This window comes from Juglans microcarpa x Juglans regia, chromosome 1D, assembly GCF_004785595.1.
Source record: "Juglans microcarpa x Juglans regia isolate MS1-56 chromosome 1D, Jm3101_v1.0, whole genome shotgun sequence".
Lineage (NCBI taxonomy): Eukaryota > Viridiplantae > Streptophyta > Magnoliopsida > Fagales > Juglandaceae > Juglans > Juglans microcarpa x Juglans regia.
The window spans coordinates 49,636,916-49,663,936 of NC_054594.1; the positions used below are offsets into that span (position 1 = coordinate 49,636,916).

At 34.4% G+C, this 27,021-nt stretch overlaps 2 protein-coding genes across 2 annotated transcripts; both read left to right on the forward strand.

Moving 5' to 3' along the window:
* The first annotated feature begins 1,344 nt into the window (after positions 1 to 1,344).
* On the forward strand, positions 1,345 to 5,432 carry LOC121267771 (rhodanese-like domain-containing protein 7). Its single transcript, XM_041171830.1, is given in 6 exon segments — positions 1,345 to 1,850; positions 2,377 to 2,628; positions 3,151 to 3,249; positions 3,981 to 4,274; positions 4,808 to 5,107; positions 5,109 to 5,432. Coding segments are annotated over 6 exon segments (1,461 nt in total). The 5' UTR covers positions 1,345 to 1,379; the 3' UTR covers positions 5,154 to 5,432.
* Positions 5,433 to 14,481: 9,049 nt separating this feature from the next.
* On the forward strand, positions 14,482 to 17,490 carry LOC121267006 (transcription elongation factor TFIIS-like). The gene is made up of 3 exons (XM_041170893.1): positions 14,482 to 14,684; positions 14,865 to 15,038; positions 16,396 to 17,490. The coding sequence occupies exons 2-3, from the start codon at positions 14,883 to 14,885 to the stop codon at positions 17,380 to 17,382; spliced, it is 1,143 nt and encodes a 380-aa protein (XP_041026827.1). The 5' UTR covers positions 14,482 to 14,684; positions 14,865 to 14,882; the 3' UTR covers positions 17,383 to 17,490.
* The last annotated feature ends 9,531 nt before the right edge of the window (positions 17,491 to 27,021 follow it).

Consider the following 27,021-nt stretch of genomic DNA (forward strand, 5'->3'; position numbering starts at 1 on the left):
CATTCTCCTAAGGTGATTCACTATCAGCTTGTTATAAGAATACTGCGTTATGGTCAAGCTACTTCCAACTTTGGTATTCGTCTCATTTCTTCCAGCACCCTTAATCTGTATGCATTTTTAGAGGTTGATTGGGCTGGCTGCCCCACCACTAGACGATCAACAACAAGCTTCTGTACATTTCTTGGTAGCAATTGCATCTCATGGAATGCAAAGAAACAATCCACAGTGGCTTGATCAAGTGCTGAGGTAGAGTATAAATCGATGACATTTACTGTTGCTGAGTTAACATGGCTCTCGTTCCTTTTATGTGATATGTGTATTCCTCTTATAAAGACCCATTTGACAACTTGAGTGCCTTGTACAAGACAATTAACCTAGTTCTTCATGGTCAAACTAAACACATTGAGCTAGATTACCACTATGTGTGAGAAAGTGTAGCCCTAGGCGCATTAGAAACTTGTTTTGTCTCCTCTCAACATCAACTAGCTAACATCCTTACCAAGCCACTGACCAAACTTCACTTTTAGAAATTGTGTGACAAACTTGACCTTTGCTGCAATCCACGACCATGTTTGAGGGGGAGTATTAACACCACAAACACAAAAAGCACAATCACCTCCCAGGATTCAAGCATTGCTAATAAAGACTCCATCCAACAGTCAAACCGATTCTCGAAAGGTTCAACTGTGCATGCATGATTCTCTCCTTACCTTCCTTTGTATTCCTTCTTTGTTTTATATTGTTTCCATGACAGTAGCACCTATGTACAAACCCATTACTAATGGGCAATATACACCGTGTAATTCATGTATATATATATATATATATATAAGGAATACAATATCTTTTCTCTATCTCAAATTGAGATAGCATTTCTCAAAAACTCTTTAATATATTCATCCAAGGCATTCAAACTATCCCCCGTTAGAGAACCTTCACAAGCCTTCACATCAATCTTTGCAGGCAACCCAAAATATGAAGAGAGATCAATTGACTCGTGGCGTTTGGAAATTGTAACACAATATCTGTTTGTATCATATGAAGAGAAATATTTTAATTATAAAATAATTATATAAAGAATATTTTGATATTATATATCAAATTATAATTTTTTTAATGGATTACATAAAATTATATTAATTTATAAATTTATTTTTACATGATTATTTTGTGTATAAGAATCTGTGGGATTAATTTTTAAGAAATTTTATTTGTAGTCTTGAGTGAGAGATTGTGTGTGTAATCCTATTAACAAATGATGGTAAAAGAGGAAAAAATATAATTTTAAAAATGACATTATTTTAATTTTAATTTTAATTTTAAATATAACTATTAATTTTTTTTTACCTTGATCTGTGATTACCGAATGTTTGTGGTAAATGCTTCTCTGCCCTCCGCATTTTCATAGTCAAGGACCAAGGTTGCTGATAGGGTTAGAGAGCGGTGAGGTCCGCCTCTATCATTCTATGCAAAGGCGTAGATCAAACCCATTGTTTACCCCGAGGATGCTCTCATTGTCACCATCATCATCCTATTCAAGTCCTAAGCCTGGATTACGTTTACTTCCCACCTCCCCAATTCCCAAACCTTCCCTCTTCCCCCAGGATCGTCATCGTCATCACCCTCCTATCTTCTCCAACTCCTGCGACCTTCCTAGAACTCAAAGCATGAACATTTATAGATGCTTCTTCTCTGGGCCCACCGAACCAGTTTCCGTTTCCAATAACCCTGAACTACGGTCGGATGACCCCGATTCTGAATCTCTCGTGGTCGTCTCTTTCTACAAGTTCGCCGAATTTACCGACTATGCCCATATGCGAACCCCCTTGAAGAAGCTGTGTCAGGAACTGGTAGTCGTTTTAATATTTTTACTTCGTTTAAGTTTAGTTCATGATGTTATTGGCATGGTTCCTCTGCAATGTATGGTGTTTACCTCTTTGCAATTTATTCGCTTTCTTTGATTTGAATGCTGTAAATGCCATCCGATTTTGGGCGTTTTTGGGAAATCTGAATTTTCCTAGCCTCCAAATGCGTAAAAAAATTATTGGTTTTGGTTAGCATATTGATGGCCTTTTAATTTTGGAAGGGATTCATGTGGTGTCGAATGTATAAAGAAAAAATCAAGGAATTAATAATTTCTCGTCTCAGATTTTAAGTAGTTGAGTAGAGGTCAGCTGCTTAAAAAATTATTACGAAGCTCCGTCTTGGTGGCCGACCAGTTGGTATCAATGAATGGTGGATCTCCATTTTAGTCCTTCGGTGCTTTGAAATTCTCTCTCTTGTTATATAAATGACTTGCCGTCTCTACTTATTTTGGTCTTTCGAGGTTCTCTTCTGACCTTCTTGTTCGTGCCTCGCGAACCTGATGCTGTTCAGCGTGTTTCAGGTGGCATTATACTTGCCCCTGAAGGAATTAATGGCAGCATTTGTGGGACCCGGGAATCAGTGGAAAGAGTTCTTGGATTCATTCAAAATGATGACCGTCTAAAGGTACTAAGACAAGTGGAGTCACCTGTGAGTCCTGAGGAAGAAGCTATCCACCATGGACACACTAGCAATTCTCCTCTTGCTGCAGGGGAAGATGCACCCTTCCGATGGGATCATGTGAGGGTTAAGTTGAAGAAAGAGGTATTCTTTTGTTTTTACCAAGTCCCTGTGGAGTCCTTTCTTTACCCTTTTTTTCATATAAGTTTTAGCCCTGTTTGGATGTTTTTCTCTCATCTCAATATTCAAACACCACTCAAATATAAATATTTTTCAATTTCAAATATTAACTTTTTCATCTAATCATTACCTAATTATTTTAACTTTTTTAAACTTCCAAACATAACACAAAAAACAATTCAATTTTTTCAAATTTCAAAACAAATATAATAAAAAAAAGTTATATTTTAACAATATTTTAACATAATATTTTTATTCAATTTTTTCTCTCATTTCCTAAAGTCCCATAAAACATATTAATTCAAATCATTTCACTACTATTCACAAATTATTTTACTACTATTCATATGTTTCTCATCTCATCTCAACATCCAAATGAGGTCAAATGCACTCTCTTCTTCATGAACAGTATAAAATACTTAAGTGAATTTGTTTATTAGCTCATTATGCACTTCTTATCACGGTCTATATCTATGCATGAAGCAGATTGTTACTCTTGGAATGCCTGGTGTATCACCTACTGAAAGGGTTGGAACATACGTGAGTCCGAGGGATTGGAATGCATTGATCAGTGACCCAGATACCGTGAGTGATAGAAATCTTGTTGCAGTAGTATTCCCTGTTCATCATCTTTGGTCTGAGGAAGTAGTGGAATTACAAATAAACGTTTTTTTTTGTTTTTTTTTTTTTTTGAAATTGTCTACAACTCTAATGAATACTTGTGCTATTTAGTCTGTTTTTTGCTTGAACATTTTATCCCATGGCTTAATAGACTAAAAAACCGATAACTGAAAACTCTATGCTTTATGTGTCCTGGGTTGAATAGATAAAATTTCTGATGAACATGTTAGATATATCTGGTTGGGTCTTTTTTTTTTTTTACTTGAAAAAATGTTTCTTTTTAGTCAGAAAAAAGATGCTGGATCTGTGGGTCCCCTGTTCAGAAACAAACAAATGAAAGGTTTGGAGTTGTCTGAGAAAGCTCAACAGTACTTGATATGTCTTTTGGTCTAAAATCTGTTATGCCTATCCAACAACTTCCATGCAAGTAAGGTTTCTCAGATAGGGCCATGCATCATTATTCAATTTCCAGTATTTTCTTTGAAGTGTCAAGTCCCTTGAAACCTAAGTATGTTAGAATTAGAATGTACATGGTTTGTTTTTCTCACATATTCAAAAGTTATTTATAGGATTGAACTGATGGGTGGGGGGATTGGGTCTGACTATAAAATTTATAGTAGGGAGGCATGGTGGAAAGCATTTCCATTTGCTTACACATTTTGCTTCGGATCTTGACATTGACATACAAATTTTAGGTGGTGATTGATGTGCGAAATAACTATGAAACTAGAATTGGGAAATTCAAAGGAGCAGTTGATCCATGCACAATGGCATTCCGAGAATTTCCATCTTGGGTGGAGGATGAGTTCCGAGTTTCTCATGCAAATGATAAGCATTCAAAGGTGAAAGTGAATGGTTCAAATGGAAGCACCACAGAACGAGTGAATGTTCTAGATAAAAAAATGCCTCAGCGGGTGGCAATGTACTGCACAGGGGGAATAAGATGTGAGAAAGCTTCGAGTTATCTCCTCAGTAAAGGATTCAAAGAGGTGAATTCTCCTTGGAACTTCCATTTACTACCAGCTTTATGTTTATTTGCTTTGTGAATTGTTGTACGGGTGTATATATTTTGTGGTCATGGTGATAGTAGGAAAGGGTCACCCCTTGACAAATCTTTCCTAGGTGTTTTGGGTTCTACAATGAAATGATAATTTACCAACAGCCTATATTGTGTAGACTTTTTGTGTCCCTTGTTTTGGATGTGAAATTCCATGGTCCATGTACGATTACTCCTGCATTTGGGAAATGTGATAATACAAGCCTTAAACTGCTAGTCATCGATCAGTTCTAGTATAACATGGGTTCTTTCAACACTCGTTACCAAGCAAATCATAATGTACTTTTATTTTGACCCATTTTTTTCAGTTTCACTTGTTCAGAAAATTCTACAAAGGATAACAATATAACATGTTGGCAGTTGCCATGGAGTGATTTCTTACGGCAGCACGCTTATTAAATCTTCTGTTTATTCGTTTTTTGCTTGAGAATTTCCTAAATCCTTCAACCTTTAAATTTTTCCCAGGTTTATCATTTGGAAGGTGGGATTCTGAAATATCTCGAGGAAGTACCAAAATCAGAAAGCCTCTGGGAGGGTGAATGCTTCGTGTTTGACAAGCGGGTGTCGGTTGAGCATGGTTTGGTGCAGGGAACTTTCAAGCTTTGCTTTGGTTGCAAGCAACCAGTGAGTGATGCGGACATGGAAGCCCCCGAGTGGGAATATGGAGTTTGTTGTCCACACTGTTACAATTTGAAATCTGATGAAGAGAAAGAGAGAGCCAGAGCTCGTCAAAGGCAATTTAAGACTTGGGGCGTCATTGGTGGTCCCAGACAAGGGCCGTCGGCCAGCGTCAAATTCAGATATTAATTAGGAATTCTATCAGGCTTTCTAGTTCAACTTAGCTACTAGCTAGTGCAGAAAACAAGGACCAAGAGGTGGATAATTGCACTAGAAAAATAGTTTTAGAACAATGAATTCATGTTAAAAAAATTGTTTTTGTTCTTTAGAATCGTTAGGATAAGAAAAAAGAATTGTTGGATCCTATGCCCCCGCAACTTCCTTTTATCTCCCTTTACTGTGCTTTTTGCAAAGGAATGGAATCAGAATGAGGCTCGGAAGGGGGAAAAGAAAAGGAAGAGAGAGAGAAAAAGAAAAGAAAACCAAGAGAGAGAATTGATGGGGTCGAAGGATCAGGATCCATTGATCCAATGATTACTTAAAAGGCTGACGTGGCGGCATCTTTGTGGAAGTTGGAGGAACCTGGATTCGACGGGACTGGAGCTGATACCCACCACGCTGCGGGAAGAATAGAATTGTCCAGAACAAAACTAGACGACCAGATGAGGGGCTTCAGGTTGGGCCTAGGATTTGGGCTTTGCATCAGATTTAGTATCGGCCGTTTTCACGTGTGACTCACTGACTTACCATTCGTCGTTTTGTTTCTGTTTAAAAGAACAAAAGACACACTTTCTCCTTCCATATATATAATATATATATATATGTATGTATATATATACTAAGTCGGAACAACGTGTGAAGCACGTTTGCCTAGTTTGGAACAACTTTCGATGTGAGATCCCTAATTAGTGTGTTTTTAATTAGTTAATTACGTATAATTATAGGCTTTTATTTTGATTTGATTATTATTATTGTTGGCATTTATTTTTAAATGGATGGTTGTTTTATCTTATTTTAAGTAATGATGTTCTAATCTTTTTCATCTCTATTCTTTTTCTTTGAGTTTGGGCTTGTTATAGTGGTTTTGTGTGTGTGTGACTTCGGGCCCAACCTGTATGAGAGAAAAGGGGAGCTCAGCCTTGCGGAAACATTGCCTTTTGGCATTGCTGAAGTGAAACCCTAAGGGTTTTTTATTTTTCTCTTCCCCTCTCTGATGTGCCGCAAGAACCCTCCCCTCCCTTCTCCCATTTCTTCTTCTTTCTTCTTCTTCTTGTGAAACCCTAAGGGTTTTATGTTTTTCTCTTCCCCTATTTGATGCGCTGCACGAACCCTCCCCTCCCTTCTCCCATTTCTTCTTTTTCTTCTTTCTTCTTTCTTCTTCTTGCTGAAATCCTAAGGGTTTTATGTTTTTCTCTTCCCTTCTTTGATGCGTCGCACGAACCCTCCCCTCACTTCTCCCATTTCTTCTTCTGCTTCTTTCTTCTTCTTCTTCTTGTTGAACCTTACACCGCCATACCCATCTCCCTGAACTCACACACCCTCGCTTTCGTGTCTCTCTGTTTCTTCCACCACCACGTCCTCTCTCCGCTTTTCTTCAACTCTCCCACCTCACTCTCTTGTCTCTGCCTCACTCTGCAATATGCTGCCTCACTCTCTCGTCTCTCGTCTCTCTTCCTCAACCTCACTCTCTCGTCCCTCAGCCCCACTCTCCCTCGCACACAACCTAGCCGTAGCCTACCAATGATACCACGCATAGACCCTTGGCCTCTTCTCACCCTCTCTGTCTTTGATTCCTCATGGTAAGTTTTTTTTGTGTTTTTAAAATTATTTTGAAATCTCAAATTTGGTAAATGATATTATGTAATTATTTTATTAGGGTTTTTGAATCCGAAATTTAGGATTTTTGTAATTGTGTTGTAATTGTGTTTGTGTTATTAGGGTTTTGTGATTAAGTTTGTGCTGTTAAAATTATTTTGAAATCTCAAATCTCAGATATGTGGAGATTTATAAACGGAAAAAAAAACCAATAGATCCGAACAATGTCCATTAATTTATCTACAGATTCACAATAGAAAAAACAAAGTAAAGATCAAACAGAAAAAAAAAAATAAAAAAAAAACAATAAATCTGGAGACAATATCTTCAAAGATATAAACTTCTGTTTATTTATTATTGTCTTTTATCTGTTGAGGTTTATTCTTCTTAAATATGTGAACAGATTTTTTGTGTTGCCTTTTTTTTTTCTGTTATTCGTTGTCTCAATATAAATAATATTATATTTATCTATTGTTGCCTTATCTGTTGAGGTTTATTCTTCTCAAATATGTGAAGAGATTTTTTATGTTGCCTTTTTTTTTTATTCGTTGTATCTTCGAAGATATAATATTATTTTATTGCAATCAATCTAATTTTTGAAACATGTTTTATATATTTTGGGTGCTCATGTCTGCGGGCATTCTATATATAAAATTGTTTGCATGGGCCAACACTTGCACATGCACTATTTTATGAAAAGTTGGTGTAACTATTATATATCCAACCTTACATAGAAAGTTAATATTTTTAGATCACCATCAAACCACACAATACACATGCACTATTAATGAATAAATAAAATAACATATGCACCATTTTCATTAATGAAAGTGTTGCTGAACAACTACATAAAAAGTTAAGATTTTTAGGTCACCATTAAACCATACAATACACATGCACTATTAATGAATAAATAAAATAACATATGCATCATTTTCATTAATGAAAGTGTTGCCTCCTAAACAGTATAAAATAGAACAACAATAAATAACATCAAAACACACAATACACATGCATTATTAATTAATAAATAGAATAACATATGCACCATTTTCATTAATGAAAGTGTTGCCTCATAAACAGTATAAAATAGAACAACAATAAATAAATAAAATTGAAAAAAAAATTATATAACAAACGACGTGACAAAATAAATAATACCATACACTTACAAAGATAAGAGCCAGAAATGTCTAGCTGATCCTCAGGCAAGAACACCTTACAGAACTGGGAAAGCAGCTGAAAACAAATCACCAGTAAAAACTAGCAGTAAACATAAAAAACCAGTAAAAGAAAAAAATGAAAGAGAAGAGAAGAGTTTTTCCAAAGATGAACACCGAACACTTTAATCAATTATTCACCTATGACAATTTGTTTGATCCTCAATAAAGACCAAAATTTGTTTAGTTGGAAGCGAGTTTGCATAGATGTCAGGTGGTTTGGTTTGGTTTGGCCTCTCAAAACACATTATCTTTTTAAAGTGCAATATCCCCTCTCCTCCCAGGCAACCACTGCAAAACCATGTAAAAATTGCAAAACCAACCAAGCTAGACATGAGAAAAGAAAAACTCACAAATCAGATATGGAAAAAATACTCGTCAAATATGTATGCATATGTTTTTTTGTGTTCAGCAAGGGGTACAGTTTTTTTTTTTGTACAGTTTTTTTATCCACTTAGATGTATTATTCTTAAAAATCTTTCTGACATATATTTTATTTTATTTTATTTTGTAGAAAGTGCAATAATAAGACCATGTAAGCTAATATTGGAGCGCTTCCCTAATAACGGCACAAAATCAGCTTCGGGGCAACATGCAATTTTTCTTTTTCAGTAATGATGAAGTTTTTTTATACCCAGATTAATTTTTTTTTTCAATGGTTTTTGTGATTTTTTTTTATCTTTTTTTAGATTTTGATTATTTTTTTTTTACATTTTTTTTAATGTTTTACGTCTTTTTTTTTCCTTTGATTTTTTTCCTTCTTCTTTAGTGAGCACGCTATTTTGTTTTTAAACAAGAACAATTGCCTATATCCATGCACTGATTCAACCTGCAAAAGCTTTTTTTTTTTTTTTTTTGCAGTTTTGTTTTTAGACAAGCACAATTGCCTATATGCATGCACTGATTCAACATGTAGAGGATAAAAAGAATACAAAGACTAGCATAAAGAGAAAAAGCATGTACTGACACAAAAGCATCAACTACAGTCAGGGCATCAGAAACCCCAATAACCCCCAATAACATCACAATCAACGAAATTAATTAAAAGCTTCTGAATCATACAACCTGCAGAAGAGAAAAAGCAGATAGAGAAAAAGTATAAAAATGGTGGATTGACACAACCGGCAAAATATAAAGGATAAAAATAATAAACCCAACCTGCATAAGAGAAAAAGCATACAACGAAAAAGCATGAAAGTGGTGGACTGACACAACCGGCAAAACATAAAATACAAAAATAATAAACTCAACTTAATACTCAATGGATAAAGATTGTGAAAAATTGAAAACTAACTAAAGGATAAGAAAATAACTGTTCCCAAAGCTGCAATAGTGACTTAACGTTGATTTAACAGAAAGCAAACGAAAAATAAGAATTTCCGTTTAATGGTGTAAATAGCCACTTGTATAATAGTAAAGATAACGTATGATAGGGAAAAAAAAAAGAAGGGAAGATCATTCGAGATAGAGATTTGAATTGAGATCAGAAAATGGCAGGTGAAGCGGAAGCGGTGGGAGCAAGATTCCTGAAGAATTCAGGACTTCACCCCCAATCAACCGATATTCAAGCAGCTGTCGCGTGGAGCGTCGCTGCCACCACCACCGCTTTTTGGCTTATACAAGTTTCGCTCTCAACTCAACTTCTTTAACTCTTTTAAGTAGTTGTATTTATAGATAGGATAGGCCCATATCTTCAATCTATCTCATCATTTTCAAGTTTTAGGGATCGAATCGTCAGAGTTTAGGTCATGTGGAGTTTGAGACCTGCGGGAGTTTCCCTTCAAAATATACATTTTTGTATATTCACTTGCTTTTCTAACATGCTTGAAATTCCATGGTTAGTTGCTTAATACATATAGCGGATTTAGAACAAAGTCGAATTTTGCAGGAGTTGCCCACTTACGGTTGATTCTATATATGTTTTCCTTACTTTCATTTTACTTACTCAAAATACTATTATTCTTTGTCTAGAATCAAGATCTTTACATTAATTTTATTTCACTCTCTCATTTTTGGTTGCCAATTGAGTGGTTCAAGAAGACCTATTTGAGGAAACCAGAGCCTGAGGAGAAGCGAACGCAGTTTGAAATTTGAAATCCATCTCTCTCTCTCTCTCTCCCTCTCTAAAATTTAGCCCTCCATGCACTTGTATTATATTGACACCGGATGCATACTTGCTTTTTTGTTCTCTACTTTATAATCCAAAACTCGAATCTTAAAAGTGTTTTAATGTGTGAAACATGAAAGTGCTACTTGATATGTTGGAAGCTGAACATAAGTGTATTACGGTCGCATTCTGAGTCTCTGACTCTGATTGCATCCGATATTTCGCGAGCTTTCTGTTTCTTCCCTACCTTGTCTATGTCCATGGGATAGCAAGACTCATGATACACAGATCTGTCCTCGAGCGGCTAGGGGAGCTTCTTTTACTTATTGAAAACATTTTTAAAAAGCACGGTTTCAGAGAGAGCTGCTACAGGGAAGCCCCTATATAGCACGAAATGCACAAATGTGCCAAGGTGGATAAGTACTGAACGAAAGCAAATGAAAAAAATAAGATAAAACAATTAAAAAGTAAAAAAGGCACGCTTATATACTTTTTAATTTTCTCCCTGCGTTTGTTTCTCCCTCACTATATCGCTCGTTCATCTCCCGCACATTAAACTTCTCCTCTCCTGCACTAATGTCGATTCGTCAATCCACAGTATTGCAACATTTTTCTTCTCTTGAGAAAAATACGTATTTAAGTGAGCTGTAAACATTATTTTTTTGAAAAATCCGAGATTATCCTCTTTATATTTCATCTTCATTTGTATATATACTTAGTGATTGTTAACTAAATTGATAGCATACATTTTATATTCATTTATTTGTATTAAGGAAAAGGAAAATTCTAAACGTAATCAAGTTGGTGCACCCCTTGTGTACTCCTGATGACATGTAAGGATATTAAATGAAACGGTGCAAATTGGTGAAAGTTGAAAGACAAAATTAAAAACTTCTTAAAACGGTGTGTTGAAGCCTCCTTCCTGAAATTCCCCCCTAGTCTAAGTTGAAGCCCGTAGTTCCCTCCTCACCCTCAATTCATTCATGAATGGAGACGCTAGAAAGTAGTTCTCACTGAATCCACTCCATCACGCAACGTAAGGCGAACCCACTCCATCTGCCCTCCTCCGTCCGGCGACAAAAACTGAAGCTTCCAGAGTTTTTTCCCTGCAATATATATATATATATATATATATATATTTCAATCTCTCTCATTTGTGTGTGATTTTATAATTTAATTTAGGTTGATTAGGATGTTTGGGTATGGGGATAGTTACAGATCTACTCTCCTCTCTCCTATGTTGTAACAAAGAAATGATATGGAAATGGATGGTTGTTTATGCAATGGGTAAATAGAATGCACATAAGATGTATGATGAAATGAGAAAGAGAGTCACAGAATTCTCAAATGACATTTTCTCTACCCATAAGAATGTAGGGTAGGGATAAGTCATGAATTCAACATCCACCAAATACTAGTATACATTACATTATCTTTTTTCATATTTTAAAATCAGTATCTTAAAAAATAAAATTATTTCATCTTTTGAGGGATTATAATCTGTTTGCCTCGTTTTGATGATTGCGAAACCTGAATTCGAGGTACCCAGACGTGCCGGTGGCACGAGAGTCATGCCCATACGTAATAGTGGCAGAGATGTGCTGGTGCGGAGCCGTGCCAATGGAGAAGATGAGAGGGGGCTGGGTATCGTATGTCTGCCTTCTTGGTTCGTGTTGAGCGGGAAAGACGAAGGCCTCTAGAGTCTGGAATCCTTTAAGCAACTCAAATTGACAAAATTACCCTTCAATTAGCAGGGGGTGCACGAAGGGTGCGCAAGAATGACTATCCGTAACAGAATTGTAGTGAAAAACTATAAAAAGTCTTTTTCTAAGGGACTGTTGGTCGACCACAACGACAGGTAGTGAGATTGCTGACATAGGTAAAATGGTAAAATAAAATACTGTTATTTTATACAAGGGTAAAAGAGATTGTTTAGACTGCTGATAGGTTTCGTGCCTCTCCGGTTTCGTGCTTTTTAGACTTTTCCCTATTCAAAACATTCATCGCCCTTTGCCCAAAAGTGCAATCTTTGTATGATCATATTGCACTCGTCTTCCATTCGAAAACCCCTAGCTCGACTCTGAGAATCTTAGCATATTCCTTTTGCACAGACCATTGAAATAATAGAGGGGCCCGTTTCTATTGCCCAGATCGCGGTGATCTCTGTTGTATTTGTCTAGATCGAAGGGTTTTTTTTTTGTCTGTCTGTCTAACCGCCAATCGGTCGGCACATGAAAAAATAACAAATTTGATGTTTCATTGGAAATGTTTTTTTTAATTTTTGGAGAAGATGTCGGTAGGTCCGACACTTTAATTTTATTAATTAACGGTCACTTTTGGCAAAATACTTTCTACAGTATTATGCTTAGCGTTATAGAAATTCCAAAGCTCAGCTCATAAAAACTATAATAAGCTATACCTTGAACTAATTACATGCCAATGTCAAAAACTAGGTATTCTTGATTTATCAAGTGTTGGAATTCCAATCAGACTTTGAGAGAGCTGAGTTGTATGAGAAAAGGAAACATCATGGCCAGCTATGCCGTGATTTGTCAATGTGTCTGCATGGCAATTGGCATCTATATATGTACCTTAAATCCATATGCAAGTAATAATGCAAACTTTATGGTATTGCCAAGGAGGTTCACAGCGTATATGATATTAGTCCACTATAAGTAAAGAATTTATATATACAATAAGATAAAAAATATGCAGTTGATGAAATAACAAAAATACCAATATTTAGTGAAGACAGTTCAACAAATGGAAAATAATAAATAAGCACTTTGATAAAGTGTACTTATCATTTGTCCAGAATCATATATTTTTTTCAATATTTGTGTTTGTTTATTTTTTAGTATTGTGTTTGTTTATTTTTTATTATTTTACACAAAAAATGATTTTAAAAAAATAAAAAATAAACACAACACACTTGTCGTACTCGACTCTCGATGGGAGTAGCACTCACCTATTACGAAAAGGAAAATGATAGTTACACGGACATCTCATTTGTACCTATCATTTGTACATCTCACTTTTTTCTTTAGCATTTATATTTGTTTATTTTTTAGTATTATGTTTTTTATTTGTTTGTATTTAAAAACAATTAAAAATTAAAAAAAAAAAAAAAGAATTCAACACTATTGGTGCTCTATCGGTGGCTTTGCTCTTTCACCACCCTCAACAAATACATTAGTTCCATTTTCCAAGAAGTTGGAAAAATCATAAAGGAAATGCCTATATGAATATCTAGTAGCCTCTTCACGTCCAACTGCTCCTGGATTCCCTTTTGATGCCCCATCAATGTGTAGTTTGAATTTGCCCACTGGAAGAGGAAAGCAAAGAATCAAGAGGGGTTTTTTTTGTAGCAGCCAACAATAAAGGAAGATGAAGCAATTCTCCAATAGTGTATAATCTCTTTGGAAGAGTTTTGACTTTTTAGTGGCTTTAGAAATTGATCAAATCTCTCAACCATCTTTAAACTTAAACTGAAATGGTTCTTTGGTTTTTTACTGACAAAATGTGTGATAAACTTAAATTGAAAGTGAACATTTTTTAGAAGAATTTTCAAACTTTTGGGAGAATTATTTGAAAAATAATAGATATACAACACTTGTTACAATTTTTTGTACAACTATTATGTTTTAAATGAAAGATATTTTTATAAAATAACTTTTAAAAATAACATTACTTTACATAAATGCTCTCGTTTTAAAACATGGTTATATTAAAAAGGTTATAAAAAAGATTGTACTTCTATCATTTTTATTTTCTTCCTAAATGGGGTAATCCTCAATCATGTATGGTGATGTGATACATCTTAAATGACTGTCACTTGGATGGTTGGTAGAAGAAATTACATGAAATGTATCACATAATGTGATTAGGAATAACAAATTTTAAGATGAAAAGTAATATGACTCATAAAATTTTAGTGGTTAATTTAACATTTTTGGGAGACTACATATGAGTAGTACTTCTTCCCTAACTATAAGAAATTGAGTGGTGCTATTGTTACCGTTAGTTGTTTTTGTAATTTTTTTATTTTATTTATTTTTTAAATATTTTTAAATATTTTTAAAAATAAAAAATATATCAATACACTTAAAATTAATTTTTTAATTATTAAGTAAAAATAAAAAAAATAAAAAAAAAAATTTCCTAAACAATCAAGTAGAACGGTAAAAATTGGTGGGCGGCTTTTTCCTAAGAAATTACATTATCACATCGTCAATATTACAGAGGTGCATGTAACTTACCGATGATCACTAATCTCAGAGACGCGCGACGTACATCAGCCAAAATCCTACGCTCGGCCGCTTCAAAAGTTGAATCTAGAAGAAGACCAATCTGTCAGTCTCCCTGCTTACACGTGCATCGACAACAGCCGTCCATCTCTCTGAAGTCTGAATGCTCTCCCCCTTCAATCTTCGCACAAGGCCACTTCCCTCTTAGGTCACAGTGCCTTGAAAAGCCACACTCGCGCGCCCGACGGGGAGGATTCGTCTAGGGAACTGGTTTTGGAAAACAAGCAAGAAAGCATTTTGGCTAAATTCCTAGCTTTCCCGGCGGCTGATCTTAGGTGTGTTTTCACTCCGCAACTCTCAAACTTTTTTAGGGTTTTTTTTTTTTTTCCTTCTTCTTCTTCTTTATAACCTCGTCGTTTGCTATAAAAAAGCATCAAAATCCTTCTTATCATGTTATTGAATTTCTCTTAGATCTATTTATTAATTAATTTGTCTTGTTCCTTCTTAATTCAAAGCGAAAAACCGTGAGGAGTATGGAGAGAGAGCTGGTTGAATTGTTCGAAGCTGCGAAGAAAGCTGCAGACGCTGCGGCCTCCGCTGACGGAGGAGCCGAGGAAATCCGATGCCTTGATGCCTTACACCAGCTCAAGAATTTTCCTGTCACTTATCATCTTCTTGTCTCCACTCAGGTGCTGTTTTTTTTCTCAAAATTGTTACAAATAAGTTTCACTGTGTATTTGTTGGACCAAAAGGCTCTTTTCAGAGGACTTCATTGAAATAATCTGTTTGATTATGCCTTGTTTTTACCCATTTTATCGATTGCATTATTTATTTAATCGGTATAAATAGTGATCGTTCAATGAGCATGATGGTGGTGGGAAAACGTTGCATTCCAATTTAGATACAAAATAATTTGCTTGTGCTCGTCACACTGCCCCTCAATCAGTTAGTGTCTTAATTATTTTAGATGGTACTCCTGCATAAATGTTAAAAATATGTGAATTAGGATCACGATGATTATTAAGAATCGACCATTTTGGTGGCACTCGATGTACATCACTGTGCATCTATGCCTTTTTTCCCCTTTCCATTTGTTTTATTTGTATGGGAAGCAATTGGGATATGGTATGAAAGGTCCTCGCTAATAGGAAAGTTTCTTGTGGGCCTAAAAGCTGTGATTGCAATCTGTTATAAGTAGGATGTTGGAAGAGCTGAAGATTTCAATCTGTTATGAAGGGGATGTGCAATGAAGGAAGAGCAATCTGGTATGCTCAACTAAAAATTTCACTTAAAAGTGAATATGAATTCAACAAAAGAAGTTGCTCGGTACTTTCTGTATTCAGTAATTTTGTTGTTTCCCAATCACTCACAACTGGTTATTTCATCTTGTTTCACGGTGGACAAAAAGGTATGGAAAAGTAGTTCACAATCTTATATTCCTTTCGTTTTGTGGTACTCTTATTATTAATAATGTTCGGTATCATTAATAGAATGCTTTCTTGTTTCTACTTTTGCTCCTTTCTCTCTTCCAAGAACTCTTTTTATTTGTCCTGGTGAAGCCATTGGGTCCATATTTGCTATTGAATCCCACTATGGATGATGGTTGAAGTAGTCCCGTCTTTTTTTTTTTTCTTTTTTTTTTTCTATGTCGGCCCTTCGGACCCACGCAGTGTAAATCTCGATCCCGTACACCGCATCCTTGGAAGTTTCCCCTACACAGAACTGGTTAAATCGCTGGCTTTTCACTAAGGGATGTAGTCCCAAAAGATTGTTTGCACCCATGAGATGTTGAACATTGGACATTGAATGGAGTGATACCCCAAGACCAAGGCCTTCACCTCTTGGGCCAACTACTTGGGGTCGAAGTAGTCCCGTCTATATTCTATAAATCTCGTTTTGATTGGTGTATCTATAACTTGAAAGATTGTTGGTGAATTTTATTTGTGATCTATTATGTTAACACTGCTGCGCTATAAGAACTTTGGTTTTATTGCTTGAAAAAAGCTTGGATTTGAGGATTCTTGTGTTATTTAATATGAAATTCAGGTTGGGAAGCATCTTCGACATCTCACAAGGCATCCAATGAAGAAAATCCAATCATTTGCTTCTGACCTGATTGAGATATGGAAAGACATAGTTATAAAGGAGACAAACAAAAATAGAAGAAATGAAAGCTCTGATGACAAGGATTCTGTAAAAGTTGAGATAGTAAATCCGGAGACTGCCAAGGCTGAGAAGGATATGAAGACATCTGTGAGGTTTTCAAAGGCTGAAAGTATCAAGGTTGTGAAAACTGAACGCAATGGTATGCCGAGCTTGGAGAAAGTTTCAAGGACAGATGCTGTCAAGACAGGGAGAAAGGTTCGAAGTGTTGATGTTGGCAAGATTGAGAAAACCGATTTAGCTGAAAACGATAAGCTTGAAAAGATAATCAAAGAAGAGAAGCAAGCTTCTGGACTGAAGAAACCATTAGTATGTCCCGGTCCACCGAAGCTTATGTCAATGATCAAATCTAATGATGCCATGCGGGACAAAGTACGAGAGCTTCTTCACGAAGCTTTGTCTAGAGTTTCTGACGAGGCTAATGAGGACATTCAGGATGAAGTGAATGCATGCGACCCAATTCGAGTAGCTGTTTCAGTAGAGTCCATTCTGTTTGATAATTGGGGCAGTTCTCAAGGGGCTCAAAAGGCCAAGTATAGATCATTAATGTTTAACCTTAAGGACGCCAAAAACCCAGATTTTCGGAGAAGGGTACTTCTTGGACATGTCAAACCAGAGTGGCTCGTCAACATGAGCACTGCAGAAATGGCGAGTGACAAGAGGCAAAATGAGAATCGATTGATTGAAGAGAGAGCTTTATTTGACTGTGAGCGTGGAGCACCACCCAAAGAGACAACTGATCAATTCAGGTGCGGTCGATGTGGGCAACGCAAATGCACCTACTACCAAATGCAGACGCGTAGTGCGGATGAGCCTATGACAACGTACGTAACATGTGTAAATTGCAATAACCATTGGAAATTCTGTTAGTGTTATTGTCTCTTACCAGATACTAGCCATTTTTTTTTATTGATTATCATCATGATGAGATAATCCATGAAGCCGCTTGGGTGATTGCTACTCGAAGCTTTATTACCACTTTGGGGTAAATTGTCTGTTTTATTTTTTAGCCAAACTACCAAAACTCTCACTTAATTCAATTTAAAATTTAAAAACAAGATACCTATACTTATATATATATATATATATATATATATATATGTATATGTATATATAAAACAAACTCAAGGCTTTTCGATTTGAAATGTAAGTTGCTTTGAGTGGAAATCTTGCTTTACACCCCAATGGAAACCCATTGTTCAACAAATGAGAGGTCGGGAATCATCTCCCAAATTTAAATTAAACCCAACCTTAGAAACACTACTACATTTTTCATTTGAATAATGCCACTAAAAACATGATATCTGATTCTTGAGCACCTAGATCGTATAGACCACATTTGAAGCCAAACTAATATCACAATGTTGCACGTTCAGGCTTCGTTTGGAAGTCAAACTCATTTCAACTTATCATTATAACTTTTTCAAATTTTAATACAAAATATAATAAACAATTCAATTTTTTTAAATTCTAAAATAATAATAATATTAAAAAATAATATTCTAATAATATTTTATCATTTCAACTCAATTCAATTCAACTCAGTTCAACATCCAAACACAATCTTAATTTCTTATCCAGAACAATGTTTTGAATACCGTACCAGACGCCGTACCGGTCCAGGCATTGGAACGAAATATTTCGGAACCGGTACCGTTTCGGTATAGCGTTTCGGGATAACGTTTCGGGATAGTCGATATATGAATAAATTATATATATAAATATATATAAAAATTATATTCCAAAATAATAGTCTATATATAAATAAATTATATATAAATATATATATATAAATTATAAATAGTCTAGTCTGAATTGGGGGTTAAAAAATAAGCTTGTAGTTTGAAAAAACGAAAAAAAAAAAAAAATACAGGCCGAAATATCGGCCGGTACGACCGGTATTTTAGTCGGTACGGAACAGGTATAGTACCTGTACCGGCCGGACGGCCGAAACGAAAAATTTTAGCCGTACCAGCCGATACGGTACGAAATTTAAAATACTGATTCAGAATCCCTCCGTGCCATAATTTTCAGAGAAAAACAGAGATCTTAAATGGCAAAGCAGAGCTCTAAATGAATTTGGATAACATTTTCCTTTGAGAAAAGGGAAAACAGGTAAAAAAAAAGAAAAAAAAAAAGCACAACATCACTTGACAGGAAAAAAGTTCCGCGTTCAAACTTCAATTTATTTTATTCGCAACGGAGGTTCCTATCAAATAAGAATTTGATATTTTTTCCAAGAGTGATCCAAAAGTATCATTATTATCTACATGTACCATTTCCAACGAGTGTTGAAGATGTTGATGCCAAAAAATCGTATAACAAGTTAGAATGGGAGAAAGTTATTTTCAGTTCGCTCTGACAATTTGGGCCTCGATCGTTATGGTCTAGAGTCTCCAGTGATCTGGTACAATTGTACAGTATCAATACGTACATCTATAGAAGTGAAAGGAAAATAAGTGTAAAGAAAATAAAGAAAGACACAAATTTATGTAATTCGCATATTGCCTACGTCCACGAGGCGTTGCGGGAGGAAAATTTTACTATAATATGCTTGGTTTACAATATCTTGTAATCTCTCATCATCACTGTATAATGAAGATATGAAATCTATTTGTTGGAGGAAGTCTTTTCTCTAGAGCCCCGGTTGCGAGGCTAAAGAAACTGCTGAAGAAGAAGTCCAGTCAAGGCCGTCCCATTTTATCTGATCTCTCTTTCTGCGTGCCTCTCTCAGTGATGAGGAATGGCCACAATTTCTTTTGCGTGTCTGACATCCTCTCTTCTTTTCTGCTTTCTCTCATTCCCTTTCCATCGTTTCTTTACTTTTTCCGGACACATTCTCTTCCCTTGTCTCATCTCTTTCTTTGTCTTCTAGTGAAGACCCTTTGGTGGGCTGGGCTTGTTCATCTGGGCTTGGGATATTTTATTCCATTCAAAGGGTCTACTCTGATTTCCCTGTAATTTGACGGGTTTGAATTTGATATAAATGAGTTTGGGTTATGATTTGATTTTTGGGGTGACAATATGTGACAATATGTGAAACCAATACTAACATGACACGAAATTAATGGGTTTTAGTTTGATATAAATGGGTTTGGGTCAAAACAGGTTGACCCGTTAAGACACGATTAATAAATGGGTCAACCCGTTTAATCTGAAATCAACCTGTAATAACCCGTTTGGATTTCATTTCAAAATTACAAATTTATTATTATTGGGTTGTAATATTGGTATTTTTCAATATGCTTATGTTTTTAGTGTTGTGATTGTAATTCTGGACCTATGCTCATATTTGTTATTATAGGGTTTGTAATATTAGTTTTATTATAGATTAAAATTTGAAAAATATTGATTTTTTTGTTAGTATATAGTCTAATTATTTTTTTAGATATTGTGACTACTAATAAATATAGATTTTAACTTTTATGTGAAATTATGTTAATTATATCAAATAAGTTATGCGTGTTAGTTCAACACATTTACATGAAACGAGTTAAAATGAGTCATGTTGTATTGATTTATTTCAAATTAAATATTAAATGAGTCAAAACGGGTGACACAACATGACCCATTATTTAAATCGATGGGATTGAGATTTGAGAATTTGATACGTTTAACTTAACGGGTCGGGATCGGATTGACCTATATAGTCAAATATCCATGACTTAATACGCACAAACACGAATTGTCACCCCTAATTTCTATCTCCTGCCCTTTTGCTAAGATTTGGTCACATTTTGCTAATCTTTTTGGAGTATCTCATGGCTCAGATAAAGTTAAATAAAATATTATAAAGTTAAAATATTGTTAAAATATTATTTTTTAATATTATTTTTGTTTTGAGATTTGAAAATCTTGAATTTATTTTTTTTTGTTTTGTTTTGAAGTTTAGGAAAGTTGTAATGAGTAAATAATAATTAGGCAAAAAAGTTGAATATTTGAAATTAGAAAGTGTTTATTTTTGTGGTGTTTGGATATTGAGATTAAATAATATGAATGATTTTACTATCCAAATGAGGACTTAGAATGTTGGGTTTAACATTTTCAAACTTTTAAGACACCTTTGACTTGCGCATTGCTGTAGTGTGTACATTGGTCTATGTTTGGTTAGTGAGGTGATTTGAGATCACTTTAGACTACATCACTATTATTCATTACTTTTTTACTACTATTTATTACTTTTTTTACTAATTTTTCATTACTACTCACAGGTCATATGAGATTAACTCAACATCCAAACGTAGCTTAGAGTTTGTTTTGGACACTTGAAGTATCTTATAATTATGTTAATAGCAGTTAAATGATTTGTAAATAATAATAAAATTATTTGAATTAAGATGTTTTATTAGAATTTAGGAAATGAGAAAGAAAAGGTTGAATAAACATATTACAAAGTTAAGATAATTGTTTAAATATAATCTTTTAATATTATTTTTATTTTGAAATTTGAAAAAGTTGTATTGATTTTTATATTTTATTTTGAAATTTGTAGCCAAAGGCATATGACCTGATGGCATAACACCTAAACCTCCAAAATGAAGGTCTTGGGTTCGACCCCCCTCCCCGAATAAAAAAAATTGAAATTTGTAAAAGTTATAAGGATTAAGGCCTCATTTGGTTACACAGAGAAAATGCTATGAGATGAAAGTTGAATATTGATTGTCAAGCCTCCTGTACCAGTGTCAGGTGGCAGGAGCGGACTCGGCGTGCTCTATCATCAACCACCTACCCACAGGCTACGGTTGTACAAATCAACAAAAAATACACAATAAAAAATCCACAACAAATCTACAACACCCTAGAATTTATTATCTTATCTTATTAGCCAAACATGACTAGTTATTTGAAACTGGATAAAATGGCATTTTAATTTTTTATAATTTATCATATAATTAAAGATTTTATATTAACATTACTTTTAGCTGACATGCTTACAATAATCTAAAAATATCATATATTAATACTATATAAGTTTTTCAATCCTTTCATCTTTTTTTTTTTCTAATAATAAAATACTAATGTACAAAAACAATTATTTGTAGAATGAGCGAGAATTAGTAATAGTAAGAAAATCTAAAATTCAAATCCAAAGATTATTATAAACTAATTGTATATATATTGTTATTCATAATAAAATATAAAAATAACTATCTTTAGAAAAATATGAAAAAAGTTCAAACAGTAAAAAGTAATAAACAATTAAAAGGAAAAAAATAAAATGCTAAGAATTTAGGATAAAACAACTAGGACTGTTCATTCAGTTTTTTTTTTGGGCCCGGTCTGGAATCTAGGTTGCAAAACCCCTAGTACACCTGGTCCGGATACCGAATTTTAAATTCGAAACCCTTTTTTTTTTTTATTAAAGAGAAAACACGTCTAAAGTTTTAAAAACCACTGAGACCTAGACAAGACGGACAAGAGATTTTCTAAATGGTCCAAATCAGAAGGACAGATTGAGACGTAGCTACACACTTTAGCAACGCTTGCCATTAAAGTCTTTAGCAACGCTATACTTGCTCATATATGCTTTATGAGCATAAATTTATACAAGAGACGGTGGGAATGAAGTTTGTCACACCTCTGATCCCTACTCCTCTCACCCCTCTGACTCCTGTCCTGTTTGTCCCTCTCCTTAGTGAATGCAAAAGAAAAATGTTAAATGTAATCGGTTGAGGGAAGCGCGGGGGAATCGTGTCCCGTGTGGCATAAATGAAATAGTACTGTTTTATTTAATTTGTCAAAATGCCTTGTCTTGTCTTCATCTACCCATTACTTCATTTCTCCTTCATCCTATTAATCTTCTTTGCAGTAAAATCACCCGAGTTTCCCTCAATAAAAGGAAATGTGGAAAAGTATGGAAAGCCCACCATAGCAAGTTATTATTTAGGAAAGATAAAAACCACGAAGAGCATGAGCCTGTTTTCTTTGTCAGACAACCATTAAAAAAAGCCATCAACTTACAAATTTATATTCTGAAAACCTACAAAAATAACTGATCCTAGGAAATGGTTCAGTGAACCTTGGATTTGCATAAAATTATTGGAAAGATTAGTCGGACCCATCAATGACTTCCTCCTTAAAAATACCAAAGACATCACCAACCCCTCCAAAATAAAAATGATGCATTTATTTCATAGATCTAGATGGGATGCATCCTGGAAAGTAAATCTACATCTGTCCAAATTTCTCCTACCCACGACGACTCACACAGACCTCTCTCTCTGCTTATTTTCTCCTACCCACACTGAAGACCACCCTCTCTACTTTTTCTCTTACACATGAAGACAATCAAACCAGTCCATCATTCAAAATCAAACCAATTTTGAAACAAATCCACAACCGACCCATCATTCGGAAGCTCATTTATTTACTTGAGGCATAGGTGTGGGCACAGGTGGAGACACAAGCAAAGACCAAAATGCAAGGAAACAAACTTCAGCAACGAGGTACTCGAGCACTATCGTGAGGTAGACAGGACAGAATCTCTTTATTTCGTTAGTCCATTTTGATCTGGAAGCATCACTCTTTATTTTTTGATCTGGCAGATCTGAGACCGAAGGTGAACAAGCAATCTCTGCTTTTTCTTTTACCCACGAAGACAATCACGGATTTGAGTTATAGAAGATGACCCCTCTGCTCTGCTTTTTCTCCTAACAAAGTTTGGGCATTCGTTGGTTTCTCTCCTTTCGTCTATATTCTTCTTTTTCATTTTTTTTAATATATTCTCTGACATGACATTAGCAGATTACATCGTTGTTCCTCACCGTGGTTGTATGTAGAAGAACTAAATGCAAAAACCCAGCTCAAATCTACAAGAAAGTTACCTCGGTAAGCTAAGCAACTATTGGCCTATCATGATACCATCTATTGGGTGTTTTACCATGAAACAGAAACCTATAAGCTAACTTCCAGTATGTATATTGATGCATTTTTGTTGTAGGGCATTAAACCTATTGCACTCAGTAAGGTGAGTGATCCCAAAATTAAGGAATTTATAGAGAAATGTCTGGTTTCAGTATCCGAGAAATGTCTTTATTATACGGAAAAAAAATCAGGTACCAGGTTTAAAATTCGGATTCATCCGAGTTCTGACTCGGGTCTGAACCGGGCTAACTTGGTCCGGGTTTCGGCCCGGGTTTGAAATTTGCGTTCTAGTCCGGGAATACTTGAGTTTCCGGGCCAAAATCCAGATGAACAGTCCTAAAAACAACCCTAAAATAGAAGTATAGAAATGAGTTTAAACCTAGCCCGACCAAGGTAGTGCCTTTTTTAATCCAAAAATTCATAAATATTCTTCTTTTTTAAGGATTGTGTGTTTTATTTTTGTTAACTTTATTTTAGTCTTATATTTAGTTTTTTGATAACTTTACTTACAAGAAATATCTTTATATATATAATTGATTTGAATGGGATGATGTTATGTATCAAGTTTTAATTGATTAGCACGTCTCAATTATTCCCCAAGACGACTAACTGAGATGACCATAGAAATAAAATACGAGGGTTTTAAAATTTATGACTGCGACATGTAAACTTTGGAAATCCAAAAATTACGTGGCAAAAAATTAAACCGATGCTTTACAATTTATCTAATTTATAGAACATTTTTATTTTACAATTTTAATTAATTGTAGATGTTATAATTTAAGAGAAGTGTTAGGTCCACATATAAATACTATATCAAAATTTGAGAAATACTTTAGTCACAAATGAATTACACAAAACTAATCCCACAAACTGATGTATTTTCATGTGATTTGTTAGATTGTAAAGTTAGTTTTATTATAAAGCAGATATAACGGATCCCATGAAACTACGTTAGTTTATGAGATTGTTTTTGTGTAACCTCTTGTGTCTATAACAATTCTCAATTTGTATGCTTAATTGAGACTGTATGTGCAAACCTTTATTTAAATATAAAAAAAGTATCAGTTTGAGAAGGATATTATTGTAGTTTTTAAAAATTTTAAAGGCAAAATTAACTAGGCTTACACAGTAGTCCCCAAATAGAGACTGTATGTAGCATTGCTCTTTTTCAGTGTACTAATTAAGGAATGCTTGAAGAATAAAATGAGATAAAACTTTGTGAATAATAGTAAGATGGTTTGTAAATAGTAGTGACATATTTTGAGTTAAGTATTTATTGTGTTTTGAAAAATAAGAGAGAAAAAATTGAATAAAAAATATTATAAAATTAAAATATTGTTAGCATATAATTTGTTAATATTATTTTTATTTTGAGATTTGAAAATTTTAAATTATTTTTTATTTGAAAGTTTGAGAAAATTGTATTGATTAGTTTGAAAAAGTTGTAATGATTAGTTTAAGCCTTTGTTTGGATTCAAAAACTATCTCAACTCATCTCATTTAAATTATACAATATCTTTAGGCTCATTTGGATAGTGAAAGTGTTTCATCTCATTTCATCTTATCTTATATCATCATTATAACTTTTTCAAATTTCTATACAAAATATAATAAACAATTCATCCTTTTAAATTCTCAAAACAATAATAATATTAAAAAATAATATTCTAACAATATTTTATTCAACTTTCATCTCAACTCATCTCATCTCAACTTAACTCACTATTCAAACGGCACCTTAGACCATGCAATAGGAAACAAATTTCTATCTCATCTCATCTCATTTTATTCCTAATATTATTTAATCATAAACATTTTTAGGAGAAATTTGGATAGTGAGTTGAGTTTAATTAAGATGAGATGATATGAGAGTTGAAAGTTGAATAAAATATTGTTAAAATATTATTTTTTAATATTAGTTTTGTTTTGAGATTTAAAAAAGTTAAATTATTTGTTATATTTTATTTGAAGATTTAGAAAATTTATAATGATTAGGGTTAGTTTGGATTCAAAAATGAGATTATATTGTTTTAGATAAAAGATGAAAGTTGAAAAAAATATTGTTGGAATATTATTTTTTAATATTATTATTATTTTGAGATTTGAAAAAGTTGAATTGTGATTTGAAAAAGTTAAATTGTTTATTATATTTTAAGTGAAAATTTGAGAAAGTTGTAATGATAAGATTAGATTAGGGGGTGTTCATTCGGGTTCCGACCTGGGAACTCGGGTATACTCGGACCGGAACTTGAGTTTTAAACCCGGACCGAAACTCAGACTGAGTTGGTTTGGGTCAGACTCGAGCCGGAACCCCGAGTGGATCTGAGTTTTTAAAATCAGAAAATTCGGGTTCCGGGTTGTAATTAGATTTTTTTTAAGTAAAAGCCTTTACTTTATTAAAGTTTTTTTATTTGCTCATCCTCTAGTTATTCATACAAATAAATTATTTATCCTTTTATTGGGGGCGTAAGAATAAGAAAACTTAGAAGAGATCAACACAAGGATGAAAGATGGCTTTTTAAGCTAAAAAAGCCATCGACTTGACCATCAAACATTCCATATACATTGGACTCAAACTGTGGTGTTTATAGAAATTTCTCTTAGACTCAAATAGGGCATGGATGAGTACATATGGAGAGTGAAAAGGATAAAGTAAACAAATTTGAGTTTTTTTCCTTCAACTTTCCCAACAACCAAACAGATTCATTAAAATAGAAAATCGACGAATCCATAAACAAGTTGATACACAATACAAATTAAAAAAAAAAAACAAGTTTCCAAACATTCCAAAAACCATATGGCCACCAGAAAACAGATGGTCAAAACATCCATCCACTACTGTACGACCCATCTCAACGGTAAATAGTTCACACACCCAATGACCTTGTACTCACGCACAGAAACATAGTTACAAGGGGGGAGAGAGAGAGATAGAGTACCGAAACAATGACCTAGAGGCAAAGGTCGACGGCGACATAGATGCGGCGACGAAGAAGGAGATGCAGCGACGGGGTCACGATGGCGACGACTAGGGACCTAGGGTTTCTGCTTTTGCCGCAGTGCAACGAGAGAGAGAGCGAGCTGTTCATCTTTTTGGGTCGAGATGTAGTACTCAAACAAGTGAACAAAATGACGATGGAGATGCAGCGACGGCTATGGGGTCATGACTCACGGGGTCACGATGATGGAGGTAGGGACTTAGGGTTTCTTAGTTTTCTTTAGCCGCAGCGTAACGAGACAAAAAAAGAAAGAGAGAGAGAGCGAGAGAGACTCGAGGGAGGGGAAGTGTATAACCGTTTTTTTTTAAGACCCGGGTATCAGGTTTCAAACCCATACCTGGATCGGGTTGGTTCAGGAACCGGAACCCGATTTCTATGCTTCAAACGGGGCAGGAAAAAAATCCGGTCTGGATGAACAATATTAGATGAGATGAGATGAGATGAAACACTTTCTGAATCCAAATTGGGCTATTATTACACTTTTTTCAAATTTTTACACAAAATATAATAAACAATTCAATTTTTTCAAATTTCAAAATAATAATAATATTGAAAAATAATATTCTAATAATATTTTATTCAACTCATGTAAAACTATCTCATCTCACTACCTAAACTAGCCATTAATGAACAATTGTCAAGG

Excerpts from the sequence above, each read along its gene's own strand:
- LOC121267006 (XM_041170893.1), top strand. The coding sequence starts at position 14,883 with ATGGAGAGAGAGCTGGTTGAATTGTTCGAAGCTGCGAAGAAAGCTGCA. Across the intron at positions 15,039-16,395 it reads ATCTTCTTGTCTCCACTCAG|GTTGGGAAGCATCTTCGACA; the intron begins GTGCTGTTTTTT and ends TATGAAATTCAG.